At 45.0% G+C, this 20,088-nt stretch overlaps 1 protein-coding gene across 1 annotated transcript; it reads left to right on the top strand.

The window, feature by feature from the left end:
* Positions 1–226: 226 nt before the first annotated feature.
* LOC105920281 (protein disulfide-isomerase TMX3) lies at positions 227–18,562 on the top strand. Its single transcript, XM_036132982.1, has 16 exons — positions 227–320; positions 1,345–1,402; positions 3,793–3,835; positions 4,164–4,287; positions 4,370–4,415; positions 10,183–10,263; positions 10,340–10,439; positions 10,815–10,892; positions 10,972–11,038; positions 16,251–16,349; positions 17,454–17,511; positions 17,585–17,638; positions 17,716–17,772; positions 17,847–17,976; positions 18,046–18,114; positions 18,188–18,562. Exons 1-16 carry the CDS (start codon positions 287–289, stop codon positions 18,371–18,373), a joined length of 1,284 nt encoding a protein of 427 aa, XP_035988875.1. The 5' UTR covers positions 227–286; the 3' UTR covers positions 18,374–18,562.
* The last annotated feature ends 1,526 nt before the right edge of the window (positions 18,563–20,088 follow it).

Below are 20,088 nucleotides of genomic sequence, written 5' to 3'. Positions count from 1 at the left end.
TATAAATATGTATTTGCAATGTGGCAATGAGTGATTCTATATTTTAAAAAGAATAAAAACTTGACTGAAGCTGATTGGACGCGTTGGTCCTATGGGAGACTTCCTCTCCTCCTTTCTTTGCCTCTGTCCCTCTGGGCTCTGCTGCCCCCTGCTGGTCATGCTCCTTCCTGCAGTGTTCTGGTGCTCCACAATGAATAAAGTTGGAGCAGATTGAACCTGTTAATCTGGGGGATTAGCTGGCTGCTCATACTGTCAGCAGATTATCTGTTAATCTGCATCAGTCAACATGTCGGTCCGGAGGAACACGGTTCTGCTCTCAGGTACGTCCTCCACACAGCTCTGCTCGTGTTACACATTCTGTAGTCAGGCTGAGCCAGAACCAGGAGAACCAGAACTTTGGAGAACTATGGGGGTCAGGGGAACAGGAAGAACCTGACCAGAACAGAGCCAGACAGCAACAGAACCAGTCAGGAGTCACGCAAGAACCTAAATGGACAGGAAGAGAAGCTGACCAATTTTAGAGCTGATCAGCATTATTGAAGTGACAGAACCCATTGGTCAACAATCAGAACCTCCGTCAGGGTGGAGGTTCTGGGTTTGGGCCGGGTCCGTCTGCCGTCCCTGATCGCTCATTGCTGAAATAAATGATAAAATCAGGAATATAAAGGAATGAACATGGAAAGCAAACTCGGTTCTGATTGGTTCTCTGCGTCTAACCCAGTCCCTCAGGGAGCAGAGTCCGGCGCCGAGGAACATTCTGGGTTTCAGCGGGGCCCGTTACCCATCAGGCCACGCTGCTCCATCACTAAACCAATCAGAGAAAACCAACCAGAACTTTCTGGATCTTTCAGGACCGTCACCAGAACACAGGGGAGTTAACAGCAGTGTTTCTCTGTGAGCCGTGGTTCTGTGGATCAGAACTCCGGACCGCACCGATCATTTAACACGGCCGGTTCCAGGCACTACCGGACCAGCAGATTCTGCTAACAGTCCAGTCCAGTTCTACAGATGCTGAGTCCGACCGGTACCACGAGGTCCGATGTTCGGATGTTGGGTTGACCCGAAGTGTCACTTTAGACAAGATCGGATAAAATGTTATGACTGAAAGGATCTAAGGTGGAGAACGTGTAATTCACGGGGTCCGACAGAACATCAGCATCAATGCTGACAGAACCGACAACGTAAGAATCTAAAACAGGTTCTGGAAGCACAGAACCACGGCGACGGCATATAGAAACGTGTACTGATGTTAGCTCCAACAGGTCTGCTGCTGGTTCTGTTCTGTTTTTATTTGTTCTGTGTTCTTAGTTCTACGGCTGAACCTGGTTCTGTTCATGTCCCCAGTTCTGCTGCTGACGTTGGTTCTGTCAGGCTCAGCTTTCGTGGAGGAGCTGGATGACACGTAAGTAACCAGAACCTGTTCCAGCCCAGGACGGGTTTGATCTTGGACCGGTAGGTTCTCATGTGACCCGGTTCTGTCCATGTTTGCTGAACATGTGTTCAATCCCATCCGTCATGTTCTAGAGCAGACTGGTGGTGGGTTCTAGAGCGGACTGGTGGTGGGTTCTGTTCTAGAGCGGACTGGTGGTGGGTTCTGTCTAGAGCAGACTGGTGGTGGGTTCTGTTTTAGAGTGGACTGGTGGTGGGTTCTGTTCTAGAGTGGACTGGTGGTGGGTTCTAGAGCAGACTGGTGGTGGGTTCTGTTCTAAAGCAGACTGGTGGTGGGTTCTAAAGCAGACTGGTGGTGGGTTCTGTTCTAGAGCGGACTGGTGGTGGGTTCTGTTCTAGAGCGGACTGGTGGTGGGTTCTAGAGCAGACTGGTGGTGGATTCTGTTCTAGAGCGGACTGGTGGTGAGTTCTAGAGCGGACTGGTGGTGGGTTCTGTTCTAGAGCGGACTGGTGGTGGGTTCTGTTCTAGAGCGGACTGGTGGTGGGTTCTAGAGCAGACTGGTGGTGGGTTCTAGAGCGGACTGGTGGTGGGTTCTGTTCTAGAGCGGACTGGTGGTGGGTTCTGTTCTAGAGCAGACTGGTGGTGGGTTCTGTTCTAGAGCGGACTGGTGGTGGGTTCTAGAGCAGACTTGTGGTGGGTTCTAGAGCAGACTGGTGGTGGGTTCTAGAGCAGAGTTGTGGTGGGTTCTAGAGCAGACTGGTGGTGGGTTCTGTTCTAGAGCAGACTGGTGGTGGGTTCTAGAGCAGACTGGTGGTGGGTTCTGTTCTAGAGCAGACTGGTGGTGGGTTCTGTTCTAGAGCAGAACCTAAGCACCGCGCCACAGCAGGGTATGGCCGTTAGGTTCCTCGTTAAAGACGGTGACATCACCACCAGGCCAGCAGACAACGGCTCAGAGGTTCTTAGTCCAGCTGATTAACGTGAGAAATGACGGTTCTACTGATGACAGCAACAGCTATGAGACCCGGAACAGGAACCAACCAGGAAGTGGAGAAAAGATAACCGATTCTCTTCTAGAACCGGGAACAGAAAGCGATCCAGCACTGCCGCTGCTATCAGCTGCAGCCAGGAGAGGCCGGTTCTTTGGCGTCTCTGTTCACCTGCATGCCCACATCAGAGGCAGTGACCAGAACCGGGTTCCTGCCACAGACAGAACTTCCAGACCTCAGTTCTAGGATGGACCTCCATGTCCTTAGAAACAGCAGCGCTCCACCTGGAGGTTGCTCAGAGCCTCCAGAACTGACAGAGACTCCTGGACAGGTGTGGACATGTCTCCAGAAGAAGTGAGAGTGTAGGAGCCATGAATGAAAAGGTACCTCGATGTTCCTTTGTCTGGATTCACACTAGTTCTGGTTTTCTTATTGTTTGTGGATCTGTGGGTCAACCAGACGTGGATGGAGATCTGTAATTGGCCGTCTTACTCACCTGAGAGTCTCACGGCAGGTGAGATATGATCCCTCTTGTTGATTTTCATCAGAACTCTTGCTGCAGCATTTTGGATCAGCTGAAGGCTTTGAACTGCATTTTGTGGACTTCCTGATAGTAAAGAATTACAATAGTCCAGCCTTGAAGTAACAAATGCATGGACCAGTTTTTCAGCATCACTCCTGGACAGAATGTTTCTAATTTTGGCGATATTCCTGAGGTGAAAAAAGGAAACTCTGGAAACCTGTTTAATATGGGATTTAAATGATGTCCTGGTCAGAAATAACACCAAGATTTTTAACTTTATTACCAGAGGCCAAGTTAATGCCATCCAGATTAAGTGATTGGTTAAGAAGTTGCATGAGAAGAAGACAGAGGTTCTGTTTTCTGCTGTGCAGCTACAGTCCTTGGTTCCATCAATCCAGTCAACACAAATCTGGGGTCAGAGGTCAGAGGAGCAGTGGTGAAAACAAACGTGGTGAAAGTTTCATCCAGGCAGCTGGCTAAAGTCGAGCCGATTCTTTCTGAGAGAACTGTGAGGCAGTGATCCACTCCTCTGTCACTAGTAGTATCAGTTTAAGGTGCTCTATAAATAAAGCTGCTTTGGTAACAGGATTCAGCTCCCTTCATCTTCCCACCAGCTCCAGCTGCTTCCTGTCCCGCAGTATGATGCTGCCACCACCATGCTCCACTGTGTTCTCAGGGTCCACAGGGTGCATATGGAGAAGTCTGAGAGGTGTGAATACTTTTTGAAGGTCTGTACCTCGCACGACGAGCATTCTGATCCAAGCAGGTTCAATCACCACCATGTTTCCTCCAGCCGGTCCAAAACTGACCCGGTTGTCTGCTGTGACCCAGCTGAGCCTCAAACTGTCCAATAAATAATCAGCGACCCGTCTGACTCCTATCGTCCTTTTCAGCTTCATGGAAACCAAAGAACCCGATGACATCTGGCTCATCCAGGTACTCTCACTCTGTTACAGTTACAGTACTCTGATTACTCTCACTTGTTACAGCACTCGGATTACTCTGACCTGTTACAGTACTCGGATTACTCTGACTTGTTACAGTACTCGGATTACTCTGACTTGTTACAGTACTCGGATTACTCTGACTTGTTACAGTACTCGGATTACTCTGACTTGTTACAGTACTCGGATTACTCTGACTTGTTACAGTACTCGGATTATTCTGACCTGTTCGGTACTCGGATTACTCTGACTTGTTAAAGTACTCTGATTACTCTGACTTGTTAAAGTACTCGGATTACTCTGATTTCCTCTCTTGTCAGTTTTACGCCCCCTGGTGTTCCTTCTGCAAACAGCTGGATCCTGTTTGGCACCAGATCGGGTCAGAACTCCGGAGTCTTGGTTCTCCGGTTCATGTTGGCAAGTCAGATGCTACAGCCAGCCCTGGTCTGTACCTTCAAAATAAAAGCACACAAAAATACTGGAGGTTGGTTCTGTCAACTGATGTTCTGTCTGGGTTCCTGTGCAGCTTTGGCCAAAGAGTTCAAAGTCCGAAATTATCCTGCCATTCTCATGTAAGTTCCCACTCTGACATCATTATGACATCACTCTGTATCAGCCAATCACAAGAGCTTTCCTTTGTCCATCAGCAGCAACTTTAGCTCAGGTTTCAGCATAAAAATGCTTTTTGTTTACATACCGTGTGCATTTCCTCTGTTGTACCATTATTATACATATTTTAAGTTATTTAATGTTTAATAAATAACTCTGTTTAGGTATTACCTGATGAATATCAGCCAATCAGCTGATATCAGGACAATAGTTGAAAGGAATGATTCGATCTCTGATCTTTTAACAGCAAACTCTGCACACATATAGAATAAAGGAGTGACAACTTCTCTTCAAGTTCAAGAATTTATTAACAGAAATAGATTAACATCCAGAGAACATCACTATATAATGTTTATCTGAATTAACTCTATATTTCAATCAACAAATCCTCTACTAGGCTGTGAAACTACACTAAACTACTGAGCAAAATGAAGATAAAAAAAGAAGCTAAGGAACTATTTACACACAATAGAAACAAAAGACAAAATAAAATGGTTGATCATCATCATCAGAATGATTCAGTGAATTATGGTTCTCCGCAGATCTGAGTTAAAGAATCAACGTTCATCATAGAGAACGTGGAATGGAGTTAAATTAACTAATTTAGAACATCTGGTGTGTTTCAACGCGTTCTCAATGCAAACCCTGAGTTAAACAAAACATTATTTGATGAAATAACATTTTAAAGAAGTTAACCTTAAGTTACACGAAACAACATAAATCGATGTTTCCTATTAAAGCTGTACTAACGCTCATAGCACTATGAGACGATGGCGGAGCGAAACGAGAACAAACATTTTATGTTAAACACACCGTAGTTAAGTTCTCTAGGGAGTAGCTGTACGTTTTTAAAGAAGCTAATAGCGGCTAATAGCGGCTAATGCTGGCGCCGTTCGGAGCTCACTTAAAAAGACTTTTAAGCCATATTTTGTTGTAATGAATGGACTGCGAAACACAAACGTTAATATCACATCGATGTATAAAACCCTAATGGAAATAAAGTTTGATATAACCATAAAAACAAACTCGTACTACATCGGCTAAGTATAGTTTCAAGAATGCTAGCGGGAGCTCCGCCTGTGAGCTCAGTCTAACTCGTCAAACCTTAAAACAGTGAAAACACGTAAAAGTGAACCACCTGAACTTCCCTGTTCATTTCTCTGCCAAAGCGCTGCCTTTGAGTCTGTTCAGTCCACCGGGGGAATCCCGCTGGAAGCATCTGACCAGGATGGAGCTCAGAGGGAAACTCCTCGTTAACCCGGCTCATGCTGTTTTCTGGTTGGCTGATTTCACAACACCTCAGAGGTTCTGCTTTCTACTGGTCCGCCTCCAGTCCAGTTCACTTCTGCAGCATTCTGCATGTCAACTGGATCCTACTTAAGAAAAACTAGAATCAGGTTCCATTTGGGTAAAAGGGTTAGATGTAAGAAAACACAGCTGACTGCATTGAGTTGCTGAGTTTTCTGGACCAGAAGAAGTTTCTTCTGGAAGAAACAAACTGTAGATCCAAAGTCAGACGCCTGCATCCCACCATGGACACAGCAGCAATCATGGCCATGCTGAGCTCTGGCTGCTCACGCGTCTCAGTTAGGGGCCTAAACCCTGCTGACATTCAATTCAATTCAATTCAATTTTATTTATATAGCGCCAAATCATGAAACATGTCATCTCAAGGCACTTTACAAAGTCAAGTTCAATCATATTATACAGATTGGGTCAGATTATACAGATTGGTCAAAAATTTCCTATATAAGGAAACCAGTTGATTGCATCAAAGTCCCGACAAGCAGCATTCACTCCTGGGGAACCGTAGAGCCACAGGAAGAGTCATCTGCATTGTACATGGCTTTGCTGCAATCCCTCATACTGAGCAAGCATGAAGCGACAGTGGGAAGAAAAACCACCCATTAACGGGAAAAAAAAAACCTCCGGCAGAACCGGGCTCAGTATGAACGGTCATCTGCCTCGACCGACTGGGGTTACAGAAGACAGAACAGAGACACAACAAGAGAAACAAAAAAGCACAGAAGCACACATTGATCTAGTAATCTGTTCTACATTAGATGGTAGTAGCGGGTGAGCCGTCTTCTCTGGATGATGTCACAGTTAACAGAACGCCAGACCAGGTGTACCTGCTATGAAGAGAAAAGAGAGAGAACAGAAAGTTAAAGCAGAAATGACAACACATAATGCATAATTGAAGAACAGTAGAACTCAATATAGTGAGAAAATTAGATCCTGATATACTCCAGTAACCTAAGCCTATAGCAGTAAAACTATAAAGGTAGCTGAGAGTAACATGAGTCACTAGTTATAATTTTTGTCAAAAAGAAAAGTTTTAAGCCTAGTCTTAAAAGTAGACAGGGTGTCTGCCTCACGGACCAAAACTGGGAGTTGGTTCCACAGGAGAGGAGCCTGATAGCTAAAGGATCTGGCTCCCATTCTACTTTTAGAGACTCTAGGAACCACCAGCAGACCTGCAGTCTGAGAGCGAAGTGCTCTGTTAGGAACATATGGGGTAATCAGAGCTCTGATATATGATGGAGCTTGATTATTAAGGGCTTTATACGTTAGAAGAAGAATTTTAAATTCTATTCTTGATTTAACAGGAAGCCAATGAAGGGAAGCTAAAATTGGAGAAATATGATCCCGCTTGTTGATTTTCATCAGAACTCTTGCTGCAGCATTTTGGATCAGCTGAAGGCTTTGAACTGCATTTTGTGGACTTCCTGATAGTAAAGAATTACAATAGTCCAGCCTTGAAGTAACAAATGCATGGACCAGTTTTTCAGCATCACTCCTGGACAGAATGTTTCTAATTTTGGCGATATTCCGGAGGTGAAAAAAGGAAACTCTGGAAACCTGTTTAATATGGGATTTAAATGACATGTCTTGGTCAAAAATAACACCAAGATTTTTTACTTTATTACCAGAGGCCAGGTTAATGCCACCCAGATGAAGTGATTGGTTAAGAAGTTTATTTTTTGAGGACTCTGGCCCAAAGATTAAAACTTCGGTCTTGTCAGAATTTAGATGCAGGAAATTTAAAGTCATCCAGCTTTTGATGTCCTCAAGACATGACTGCAGTCGAAGTAATTGATTGGATTCATCAGGATTTATGGATAAATATAGCTGAGTATCATCAGCATAACAGTGGAAATTAATCCCATGCTGTCTGATAATTTTGCCAATCGGAAGCATATATATAGTAAAGAGAATTGGTCCAAGGACTGAATCCTGTGGTACTCCACAGGTGACCCTAGAGTTTGAGGAAGATTTATTATTAACATGAACAAACTGGAATCTGTCTGACAGATAAGATTTAAACCAGCCTAATGCTTTCCCCTTAATCCCTACAGTATGTTCAAGTCTTTGTAGGAGAATATTGTGATCAACTGTATCAAACGCAGCACTGAGATCTAACAGGACAAGTATAGACACAAGTCCATTATCTGAGGCCATGAGAATATCATTAGTGACCTTCACCAGAGCTGTTTCAGTGCTATGATGAGCTCTGAAGCCTGACTGAAACTCCTCAAGTAGGTCATTACTTTGTAAATGTTCACAAAGTTGATTAGCAACTACTTTCTCAAGAATTTTAGATAAGAAAAGAAGATTAGATATAGGTCTGTAATTTACTAACTCATCTTGATCAAGAGAAGGTTTCTTAAGTAAAGGTTTAATAACAGCTACTTTCAAAACCTGTGGTACATATCCATTTACTAAGGATAGATTAATCATGTCTAAAATAGTGCCACTGATCAAAGGGAATATCTCCTTAAACAACTTGGTTGGGATTGGGTCTAACATACAGGTAGAAGGTTTAGATGAAGCTAAAATTTTAGATAGCTCAGAAAGCTCTACTGCTTCTAAACAGTTCAAACACTGCGCAGATTCTAAAGATTCCTCCAATGCTGCCTCACTTACTGAGGACGAGGTAATCATGTTTGGGAGGATGCCAATTATTTTATTTTTAATGGCATCAATTTTATTTATGAAGAATCCCATAAAATCATTACTACTAAGAGCTAAGGGAATGGATGGATCAACAGAGCTGTGGCTCTGGGTAAGTTTGGCAACTGTACTAAAGAGAAATCTAGGATTATTTTTATTCTCTTCAATTAATGATGAAAAATATGCTACTCTAACTCTGCGAAGGGTCTTGTTATACAACAATAGTCTGTCCCTCCAGATTAAGTAGGATTCCTCTTGGTGTGTAGAGCGCCATTTTCTCTCCAATTTCCTAACATTGTGCTTCAAGGAACGCAGCTCTGAATTAAACCAAGGAGCCAGCTTCCTGTGAATAATCACCTTCTTTTTCAAGGGAGCTACATTGTCTACTGCAGAACGCAATGAGGAAGTCACACCGTTAGTAAAGACATCTATTTGTGAATTGGAAGAAACAACATTGCTGCCATCTACAGGGCATTTCTGCAATACTGAGGATATTAAGAAGGGGACAGACTCTTTAAGTTTTGATACAGCATTATCCGATAAAAATCTACTATAATGGAACCCTCTTTTGGGGGTGGAGAATTCAGTTAGATTAAACTCAAATGTTATTAAAAAATGATCAGACAGGACAGGGTTGTGAGAGAATACTGTTAATTCTTCACAATCAATGCCATATGTCAGAACAAGGTCTAAAGTATGGAGCCAAGAGTGCGTCGGTTTATGCACATTTTGAACAAAACCAATTGAATCTAGGATAGTTTTAAAGGCTACACTAAGGTTATCACATTCTGTGTCAACATGGATGTTAAAATCACCCACTATAATAACCTTATCAGTATTTAACACCAAATCAGATAAGAAATCTGACAACTCATCCAAAAACTGAGTGTAAGGGCCTGGTGGACGATACAAAACAACAAACAGAAGAGGTTTTATTGCTTTGCAGTTTGGATGAGGGAAACTGGGACATGAGAACAATGTCTTCTAACAGTCCTGATGCAACAGGCCTTCCTGACCAGGTGCTGTGAAAACCGACCCCATCAGGTGAGATCTCATGTGGTACAGGAGCTCCGCCCCATGTGTGAGGGGAAGGGTGCGTTTTGTCTTCCCGGACCTCCTGTTATCCACATGGAGGTCCTCAGCCATGCTGGTGGTCAGACCCCCACCTCCTGCTCTCCTTCGGGTGTCACCTTTGTCCCATGTGAGACCCACTACGGTGGTGTCGTCCACACATTTCCTGAGTGTTAGTGAAGTGAATGAAAGAGCGAGAATAAGGCCGAACACACAGCCCTGCGGTATGACTGTGTTCGGGACCTATGGACCGTGTCCAGCTCCACGTTCTCACAATAATCATCAAACATCTCCCTGTAGACTGATGGCTGTCCAGAGCAGCAAGGATGCTTCAGGATGATCCTCTCAGGCTCTGCTGTGTGACGAGGCGGTAATCCCTGAGGCAGGACACAGCTGAGCCTTTCGCCACAGCTGCAATGATGGAGGATTTGAGACAGACAGGGACTGTGGCACGCTGCAGGGACAGGTAGAAAATGTCTTACTGGACTTTAGCTGCTCCTCAGGGTGGAACTCAGCTGATGTAGCAGCAGGATGAGATGCTGGAGCTGCGCCTCCATCCGGCGTGTCAAAGCGTGGGGAGAACCCGTTGGTTGCTGTGCTTACAGTCATCCTGAAGCATCTTCATATTATTTTGGGATGTTTACAATCCCCCTGGCAGGAACCCTAAAGGATCTAAATTTTCCAGCAGCCCTGTTCTCTCTCCAGGTTGAAGAACGGCGTGAAGTATAACTATCCAGGATCAAGAACCAAAGACGGAATCTTGGACTTTGCTGACCGGGTCTCAGGGTGAGTTTGGAAAATGTTTGGATGGAAGTCCTAACTGCTATCAAAGGGTGATGTCACAGTGTCTGCTGTCGTTCAGGCCGCTGGTTCGTTCTCTGAGCAGCCCACGCCTCTTCCAGCATGCCATCAGCCGCCATGACGTCATGGTGGTTTATGTTGGAGCGACATCAGAGCTCAAGGTGCGCACACACACTCCCACCACAGGGGGGGGGGGGGGTCTAGTGGTTAGAGCAGCCGCTTGCACTCAGAGAAGGATGCAAGTCCCCGGTTCAATCCCCACTGCCTGCACTCTGGGTCCCTGAGCAAGACCCTTAACCCCAGATTGCTCCCCGGGCGCCGCACATGGCAGCCCACTGCTCCCCAAGGGGATGGGTTAAGATGCAGAGAGCACATTTCATTATAATGTATGTTTCAATGACAATAAAGACGATATTACTATTACTACTATCATGAAGCAACACACGCACCATGGCAGGAACCAGCAGCTTCCCTCTGATGGTTCCACTGAACCCCTTTAGAACCCTGTTTTGGAGCCACACCTGATGTGTTTGCAGGCAAATCTGACGGCTGCAGCAGAGGAACTCATCGTCCACACCTACTTCTTCTCTGCCAGCAGAGAGGTGGTGCCGAAGGTGGGACACCCTGAGGAACCTTGTTCTTAGATTGTCAGATGTTCTTAGACTCTGCGGTTGATGTCTGGCCGTGTTTCAGGAGCTGACGCTGACCTTTCTGCCGGCGGTGCTGCTTTTTAAGGATGGGACCTACTTCATTTATGATGGTAAACCTTTGGCTCTAACACCTGTAATGTAAATGACCCACATTTGAGGAGGTCTTACCTGACGGGATGACATCATGTTAGATTTCTCAAGGTGTGAGTTACAACAGAATAGCATAAAAATACTGTTATTGTCCCACAGTGGGGAAATTGGGACGTGACAGCGGCAAAATACGTAGACAGGATGCAACGGACATAAAGTAAAGCTGTAAAGCAGAAGAGAAATAAATATCCAAAGGGGAAATAATGCAGGAGTATTAAGAGCTCATAAGGGATATTCAGGTAAATATTCAATTCAATTTTATTTATATAGCGCCAAATCATGAAACATGTCATCTCAAGGAACTTTACAAAGTCAAAATCAGTCAGATTATACAGATTGGTCAAAAATGTCCTATATAAGGAAACCAGTTGATTGCATCAAAGTCTCTCCAAGCAGCATTCACTCCTGGGGAACCGTAGAGCCACAGGGAGAGTCGTCTGCATTGTTGATGGCTTTGCAGCAATCCCTCATACTGAGCAAGCATGAAGCCACAGTGGGAAGAAAAACTCCCCATTAACGGGAAGGAAAACCTCCGGCAGAACCGGGCTCAGTATGAACGCTCATCTACCTCGGTATGAAATGTTCAAGTTAAAGGAAGAAAAATAGCAATCAATTACAGAACAAGGTGAGCAGAAATATGCAAAAAGAGTGTGAGAGTGTGTGGTCATGGACATTAGCATCTGAGAGACAGCGTAAATGATCGGATCAGAACCCGTGCAACCATCAGCATAAGCAGTTAATGAGTGTTGGGAGCAGCAGAGATTATGAAGTCTAGCAGCAGCTGGAACGAAGGAGCTGTGGTGCTGCTGCATCCTAGAATCAGAATCAGGGACGTTATTTCAGTCCTCCTGTCTCCACCTCCTGCTCTGGGTCCAGAGGACGTCCCAGGACAGAACCGGTCCTCCTGATGAGTTTATCCAGCCGCTTCCTCTCAGCTGCAGATCAGCTGCTCCATCAGACCAGAGAAGATGGCTGATGCCTCCACAGAGTCAAAGAAGGTCTTCAAAACCTCTGAAGTATCTTTGTTTTGGAGAAAGAGAAACTCAGAAAGTGCTGATTCAGCTTATTCACCCTGTTATGGCAGCAGATCCAGGATCTGTGTCATTCTTGGAAAAGTAAAGATGTGTGCAAACCGTGAATTTAACAAAAATCTTTATCTAGAAAAATGCCAGAAAAACATCCATTAGTAAAAACTACAAAAGAAAAAATGGTTCTTTCTACAAGTTCTTCGTATAATTTCCTTTAAACGCGGCCAGCATGGTCAAAATCTTTATTGATCCTTGCTTCTTTTTGTAGGAAGTAACACTTTCAAAATAAAGGTATGACTTTCAAAATACAACAAACTTTACTGGTATTTACCTATTAACCATTAATGGCAAAAAATAATATGCAAATGATTTGTATAAAATAATTCTAACTTTCCTTTTTTATGGCTCTGACTCGCCATCTGAAGTCACCTTCAGGCTGGACGTTGTTTGTGACCTGAAACTGTTTTCAGTTTTTTCCAGACACCGTTGATGTTGTCCTGCAGCTGCGCCTCCATCTTCGTCCCGTTTTCCTCCTACTCTGATCTTCTTCCTCAGTTTTTTTCTGTACAGCTCTCAGCTCTTCTTCTTTCCTGGCCTGAAATCTTCCTCTTCTCCTTTAGCAGATAACCAAGCGGCCTCGAGTTCTTCCCGTCTCATTCATTACGGCCCGCCTCACCCAGTTTGTAGATTTGGCAACAGAGGAAGAAAACAATTATAAGAGACAAAACACTCAGAATATACATATATTTATTACAATTGGAATTCCAAGGGGAGACACAGCCTTACAACATTATCCTAAAATCCCATTTTAGGAAAGCACGGAGTCTGCGCTCCAGTGGCGGCTGCAAGCGGTGTTTTAATTCATTGACCGGGTGTTTGTAGGATTCTACCAAGATAACATTGAAGAACAGTATAAAAGCTTTTACCATAAACCTTCTTGACAGATATCCATGATAAAACATTATGTGACTCCCACTTTGCCTACTGAATTTACAGCTTTGAGTGACCCTGCAGACTCCATCCTATGTAGACTCCAGGCCACGAAGTTTACAATAGTAATTATAACTTAGGTAACTCTTACTGCTTTAAGAAAAATACATGATTAATACAAAAACTGATTATATGTTTCCATAACACCAAGCTTTTATGTAGGGGTTTATCCAGGGCTTGCTGTTGGAGGAGCACCTAAGCTTGATGAGGGACGTGGTAGAGTCCAACAGAACGTGTTGTAGTCTTTGATGCATTCTGTTATTCCCTGGACTTTCTCTCCATGAGGATAGCAGAGGTCATCCCACGCAGTAGAGCTGAAGCCGTCTCTCAGGGCTTCTTTGGCCTCCTCTGACCATTTCCTCACTATGTTACAGCTGGTTCTCCATGTACTGGATTTTATTTATAACACTATTGACAATGTTAAAACCCAGAAGCAGATCACCACATACCCAAATCAGAAGCCATGGATGAACAGGAAGGTGCGACTCCTATTGAAGACACGCAACACTGCCTTCAGATCAGGAGATGCACAAGCCTACAGCTCAGCCAGAGCAAATCTGAAAAGGAGCATCAAAGAGGCCAAGTACTGCTACAATCTTAAGACAGAGGGACACTTTTCCAACGCTGATCCCTGACGCATGTGGCAGGGAATTAAGGCCATCAGTGACTATAAACCCATTCACTCCACCTCTGCAGCCACTGATGTCAACTTCCTGAACGAGCTGAATGACTTTTATGCTCGCTTTGAAAGAGACAACAGTGAAACTGCCACCAAGCTCAAATCCTCAGCCGACCACCCGCCAATCACTCTCTCCTCCACAGATGTCTGCACTGAGCAGGATCAGCACGCACAAGGCAGCTGGACCAGATAACATCCCTGGATGCGTGCTAAGGGCATGTGCGGAGCAGCTCGCTGGGGTTTTTACAGACATTTTCAACCTGTTTCTTGCCCAAGCAGCTGTACCAACATGCTTCAAATGCACTTCCATTGTGCCAGTGCCAAAACACTCCAGCCCAAAGTGCCTTAACGACTACCACCCTGTAGTACTCACACCAATCGTAATGAAGTGCTTTGAGAGGCTGGAGTGGCTCACTACCATCCACATTGGACTCACACCAGTTTGCATACCGCAGCCATAGGAGCACAGAGGATGCAGTTTCCATGGCACTGCACTCTGTGCTCACACATCTGGACAATAAGAACACTTATGCAGGCATGCCGTTTGTTGACTTTAGCTCAGCATTCAACACTGTCATCCCGGCTAAGTTAATAGCCAAACTTCGAGAACTGGGCATCAACACCTCCATGTTCAACTGGATTTTGGACTTTCTGACCAACAGACCCCAGAACGTCCGATCAGGCTCCAACTGCTCCACATTCATCACACTCAACACTGGTGTACCACAGGGCTGTGTGCTAAGCCCGTTTCTCTACTCCCTCTTCACCCACGACTGCAAGCCTGTGTACGCATCCAACTCCATCATCAAGTTTGCAGACGACCCTACGGTGATTGGTCTCATCAGCAACAACGATGAGACAGCCTACAGGGAGGAGATCAAGCACCTGGCCACATGGTGCACTGACAATAACCAGCTCCTCAACACCACCAAACAAAGGAGCTCATCGTGGACTTCAGAAAAGATTCAAGAGGCACGCACGACACCATCCACATCAATGGAACGGCTGTTGAGTGTGTCTCCAGTTTCAGGTTTCTGGGGACCCACATCTCAGCGGACATGTCCTGGTCAACCAACACCTCCTGACTGGTCAAGAAGGCTCACCAGCGCCTCGTCTTCCTGAGGACACTGAGGAAAAATCAGCTATCCTTGACTATCCTGGTGAACTTCTACCGCTGTGCAATAGAAAGCATCCTGACCAACTGTGCAACAGTGTGGTATGGGAGCTGTTCTGTTGCAGAGCGTAAGGCACTGCAGCGGGTGGTGAAAGCTGCCCAGCACATCACTGGGACTCCACTACCCACCATGGAGCACATCCAGAAGAAACGCTGCCTACATGGAGCTCCCAGCATCCTTCAGGACTCTTCTCACCCAGCCCACAGACTGTTTTCTCTCCAGCAGGCGTATCAGGTTCCTCTGGACCAGAACCAGCAGACTAAAGAACAGCTTTTCCCCAAAGCTGTCTCTTTATTGAACTCTAACCCTCACTGATAGACTCTCCTCTCCCTCCTCACACCTACCTCCATTTTGTTATTCTGCTATTTACTAGACTGTAATGTTCACCTGCACACCTGACTGTTACTATAGTAACAACTGTTTACATGCATCCTGCACTACTTACTATGACTGAATATTGATTTGCAATGCTGACTGTTTATTCACAGTACCAATTGTTTACATATACATTTGCAATACCGTACTTTAACTGTAGTATGCAATTACCTTCCACTGCACTTTAATTTAAATAGCTGCTGTCCAAACTTTATTTATTCATTTTATAGTAATAGCTACCTGTATATCATGCTCACAATTCTGCCTATAGTAATAGCAATCTGTACATATATTCATTGTACACATAAACTCTGTTATAATAACAATCATCTGTATATTATGCTATCTGTAAAACTCTACTCATAGGAATATCCACCTGTATATTATATTCGGTACATATCCAGCTGTAAATTTAGTTCACAATACTAGTTATCTATATATTATACTCATAGGACAAATCTATCAGTAAAATTCTCTTTATAATAGTATCCATCTCTATATTTATTTAGTAAAAATCCTTGTCCTGTACTTATGGAACCATTGTTTATCCTCCACTCACTGCTATTGCACTTCTGGTTAGACCTAAACTGCATTTCGTTGCCTTGTACCTATACCTGTGTAATGACAGTAAAGTTGAATCTAATCTAATCTAATGTACACGGGGTTTATACACAGGCTGGAGGTGAACCGGGTTGTGATCTAAGCACCCAGGAAGGAAGGGGTGATGAACTGTATGCCTATTTGCTTTTAACATACAATTAGTCCAGACTTTTATTGTCTCTAGTGTTGCATGTAACAAACTGATTAAATGTGGAGAGGGTGGATTTAAAAGAAGAAATGCAACTAGCTCTGCGCAGCGCTGCAGGAAACATCAGCAGTCAGAGCTCAGGTGGACGCAGACTCATCAGAACCTTCTGTGTTTCAGAGGAACAGGATGGAGACCTGAAGTCGTGGATCAAAAGAGAACGCTTCCCAAACTTCTTTCTGGTTGACAGCTACACTCTGTATGCCATGGGGGAGTCAGGTAACAGCAGCACACCTGTATCAGCATGATGTCATCATACACAGGTAGACTGAACGTTTCAGAGCTCAGGTGGAACTCTGAGACCGGATTCTGTGTTGGTCACTCAGTCTAGGCACCCAGTCCACATCCTCAGATCATCTCAGAAACCTGAACTCACAGAGACCTCCAGGTGTTCTGGAGGGTTCCCTGGCATGGACTCGTGAAGCCCCCTGCCAGGAGAGTCATGTCTTAGATTTAGCCAGCTGATGCCTTTGTGTAAATGAAGAATGAATTGGTCTGCTACTCCTAGTGGTCTGGGGCACTTCTGCTATGCAGAGCTAGTTTGCAGCTTTTCCTGCACTTGTTTTTGCTGCTTGCAGCGTTTTGCCTTTACGTGCGTTGTGTGTGGTTGTGTTTGCAGTATGTTTGCACTTTGTGTGACTAAATTTCTGTGATTGTAGCGTTTCCCTTTTGGCAGCATTGACCAATACCATACCAGGTAATACTTAATGAAAGAATCACAACTGTTGATGTCTTCCAGTGCATATCACAATATCTGAAACAAAATCTTAGATATGGAAATGATGTGATTGATCTTTTTATCTCCTCTGCATGGCGTTACAGAGTGTTACACTATTGTAGGCAACTGAGTCAGCGACGCTAAAACTCGCTTCACTGCAAAAACGGAACAGAAAATAAGTAAAATTTTCTTTAAATTAGTGTATCTGTCCTTAATTTGAGCACGTAAATAAGATGATCTGCCAATAGAATACGATTTTTGCACTTAAAATAGGAACAATTAATCTCTATCTTATTTCAAGTGCAGGATGTCTAATTATCTTAATTTAGGGGTAAAAATACTCATTCCATTGGCAGATGATCTGCTCAAATCAAGGACAAAAACACTATGTTTAAGAAGATTTTGCTTATTTTTTTATCCGTTTATGCAGTGTTTGGTGAGTGACTTTCAAAGAGAATCAAACTTCCCTTCACTGCTGAGCTGAAAACAAAAGCAGAAGAGGCTCTAAGACTCTGGAACAATCTCCCTGGGGTTCTGAGATCAGCAGAGGTTGAAGCTTCCATTGAAAGCCTTCTTTTAAATCTGGCTCCACCTTTCCCCTGCAGGTAAACTGGTGTTACTGGCTCTGCTGGAGGACAGACACCTGTGTGAAGACAGCCTCAGGTGAGACTCCCGGTCTGTCATGCATGCGTCAGTTAGACGTCATGCTGTGATGCGCTTCTTATCGCTGGTCTAGGTACAAGCGTCTGGTGGAGAAGGTGGCCACGGAGCACAAGGAGACGTACAGCAGGTCAGGCTTGATTCTGAAATCTGCTGAGAGCACAGGAGGAGGAGGAGGCTTCATGCTCGTTGTGTCTCTGTTTTCAGGAAGTTCTACTTTGGTTTCATGGAGGGCAGCGGGTACATCGACGGACTCATCATGGGGTGAGTTCTGCTGTCCCGCTTCCCTCAAACGCCTTTTGACGCTGGCTAACAGCACCTGTTCCTGCCCTCACCAGGGAGGCTGCTGTCCCCTCCTTCATTGTGGTCAACCTGTCCAACGACGGCTACTTCCTGCCACCAGGCCCCATAGAGACGGAGGCCCACCTCCTGCACTTCCTGGATGGTGTTCTGGATGGCAGTGTGGAGGTGAGCTGGAGTAGTTTCTTCTGGAGAGGCAGGAAACACTTTCTGATTTCCGTCTGATCTGCTCCTCAGGGTCTGGGAGGAAATGGCTTCACTCAGCGCCTCAGACGCGGCGTCTACGACATCAGGACGACGTTAACGGTAAGAGACGTACGCAGCCGACGCCCAGCTTCCTGCCTCTGCCCGTGCTCACTGCCCATCCTCTCTGCCCCAGCCGGTGTTCAGGGATGCTCCGGTGCTCGGCTGCTTCCTGGTTGGCTTCCCGCTCACCGTGGGCTTCATCTTCTGTTACCTCTGCATCAAGAACCGACCCACGTCAGCCGAGGAGGAGGAGGACGCGCCTCTGCGGGCGCCGTCACTGCAGCGCAAGAAAAGACAGATAGACAAAAAGTCTGACTGAGTGACTACGCCGGCATGTAGTGTACCCTGAGTTTAGACGCTGATCCAGAACCGGTCCCTGTTTCTGTCAGGACCTGCATCTGTCCTGCAGGTCCTGGTTCAACTCAGACTTTGATCAGGAACTTTCATTGGTCAGCTCAGGTTTTCTTTCTTTTAGTCCCAAAATAAAAGTGCAAATCTGTGAAATGTCTCTAAGAGTCCAGTCGGATCATTGCAGAACCATCACAGCTTCACTTCTGTTTTCTCACTGCCGCTTTGGGACCATATTCCAGAAACTGGACACAAAGTCCTTGAGTCTGTCTTGGGATTGCTTCACAGAGTGTCAGGCACCTGTAATGCTTTCAGCTCTGGTGTTCATGGCTTCAGGTCACTTCCTCACCACATCGCAGCAATGCAGACGGCAGGTATGGGAAGCAGACACGACTCAGCAGAGTGTCCAGATCTTACGACCCACCAGGATGTTCCTAACAGAGCACTTCGCTCTCAGACTGCAGGTCTGCTGGTGGTTCCTAGAGTCTCTAAAAGTAGAATGGGAGGCAGATCCTTTAGCTATCAGGCTCCTCTCCTGTGGAACCAACTCCCAGTTTTGGTCCGTGAGGCAGACACCCCGTCTACTTTTAAGACTAATCTTAAAACTTTCCTTTGTGACAAAGCTTCTAGTCAGAGTGGCTCATGTTACCCTGAGCTACCTCTATAGTTATGCTGCTATAGGCTTAGGCTGCTGGAGGACATCAGGGTCTATTTCTCTCACTCTGCTGAGTTCTCCTACTGCTCTCCAATCTGCATTGTTTGTTGTTATTTCAGCTTTTAACTTTTTGTTTTCTGTCAGTTTTATCTTCATAGAAGGTACACCTGGTCTGGTGTTCTGTTAGCTGTGACATCATCAGGGGAGGCAGATCATCCTCTATTACCATCTAACATAGAAAGTACTCCTGGGTCAATGTGAGCTTCTGAGCTTTCTGTGTCTCTGCTCTGTCTTCTCTAACATAGAAAGTACTCCTGGGTCAATGTGAGCTTCTGAGCTTTCTGTGTCTCTGCTCTGTCTTCTCTAAGCCCCAGTGGGTGGAGGCAGATGAGCGTTCACACTGAGCCTGGTTCTGGTTCTGCTGGAGGTTCTCCTCCCTGTTAAAGGGGAGTTTTCCTCTCCACTGTCGCTTCATGCATGCTCAGTATGAGGGATTGCTGCAAAGCCATCAACAATGCAGACGACTGTCCACTGTGGCTCTACGCTCTTTCAGGAGGAGTGAATGCTGCTTGGAGAGACTTGATGCAACCTGCTGGGTTTCCTTAGAGAGGAAACTTTCTCACCAACCTGGAGGATCTGATGGAAGCTGACTTTGGAAAGAACCTTGAGATGATGTGATGTTAATTGGAGCTATAGAAATTGAACTGAATTGAATGTGAGCTGCTCACTGCAAAAACAAAACTAAAAATAAGTTGAATTTTCTTAAAATGAGTGTATTTGTCCTTGATTTGAGCATGCAAATAAGATGATATGCCAATGGAATAAGATTTTTGCACTTAAAATGGGAACAACTCATCTCCGTCATCTTATTTCAAGTGCAGGAAATCTAATTATCTAATTTTAGGGATCAAAATACTCATTCCATTGGCAGATCATCTTATTTACCTGCTCAAATCAAGGACACATACAGTAAGTTGAAGAAAATGTGACTTATTTTTAGTTCCGTTTTTGCAGTGTTGCCATGTGAGGGA

This window comes from Fundulus heteroclitus, unplaced genomic scaffold (genome assembly GCF_011125445.2).
Source record: "Fundulus heteroclitus isolate FHET01 unplaced genomic scaffold, MU-UCD_Fhet_4.1 scaffold_56, whole genome shotgun sequence".
NCBI classification, from domain to species: Eukaryota; Metazoa; Chordata; class Actinopteri; order Cyprinodontiformes; family Fundulidae; genus Fundulus; species Fundulus heteroclitus.
This window is presented reverse-complemented; position numbering and strand designations above follow the sequence as displayed.

Excerpts from the sequence above, each read along its gene's own strand:
- LOC105920281 (XM_036132982.1), top strand. The coding sequence starts at position 287 with ATGTCGGTCCGGAGGAACACGGTTCTGCTCTCAG. Across the intron at positions 3,836-4,163 it reads ATGACATCTGGCTCATCCAG|TTTTACGCCCCCTGGTGTTC; the intron begins GTACTCTCACTC and ends CTCTCTTGTCAG. Across the intron at positions 10,893-10,971 it reads GCAGAGAGGTGGTGCCGAAG|GAGCTGACGCTGACCTTTCT; the intron begins GTGGGACACCCT and ends GCCGTGTTTCAG.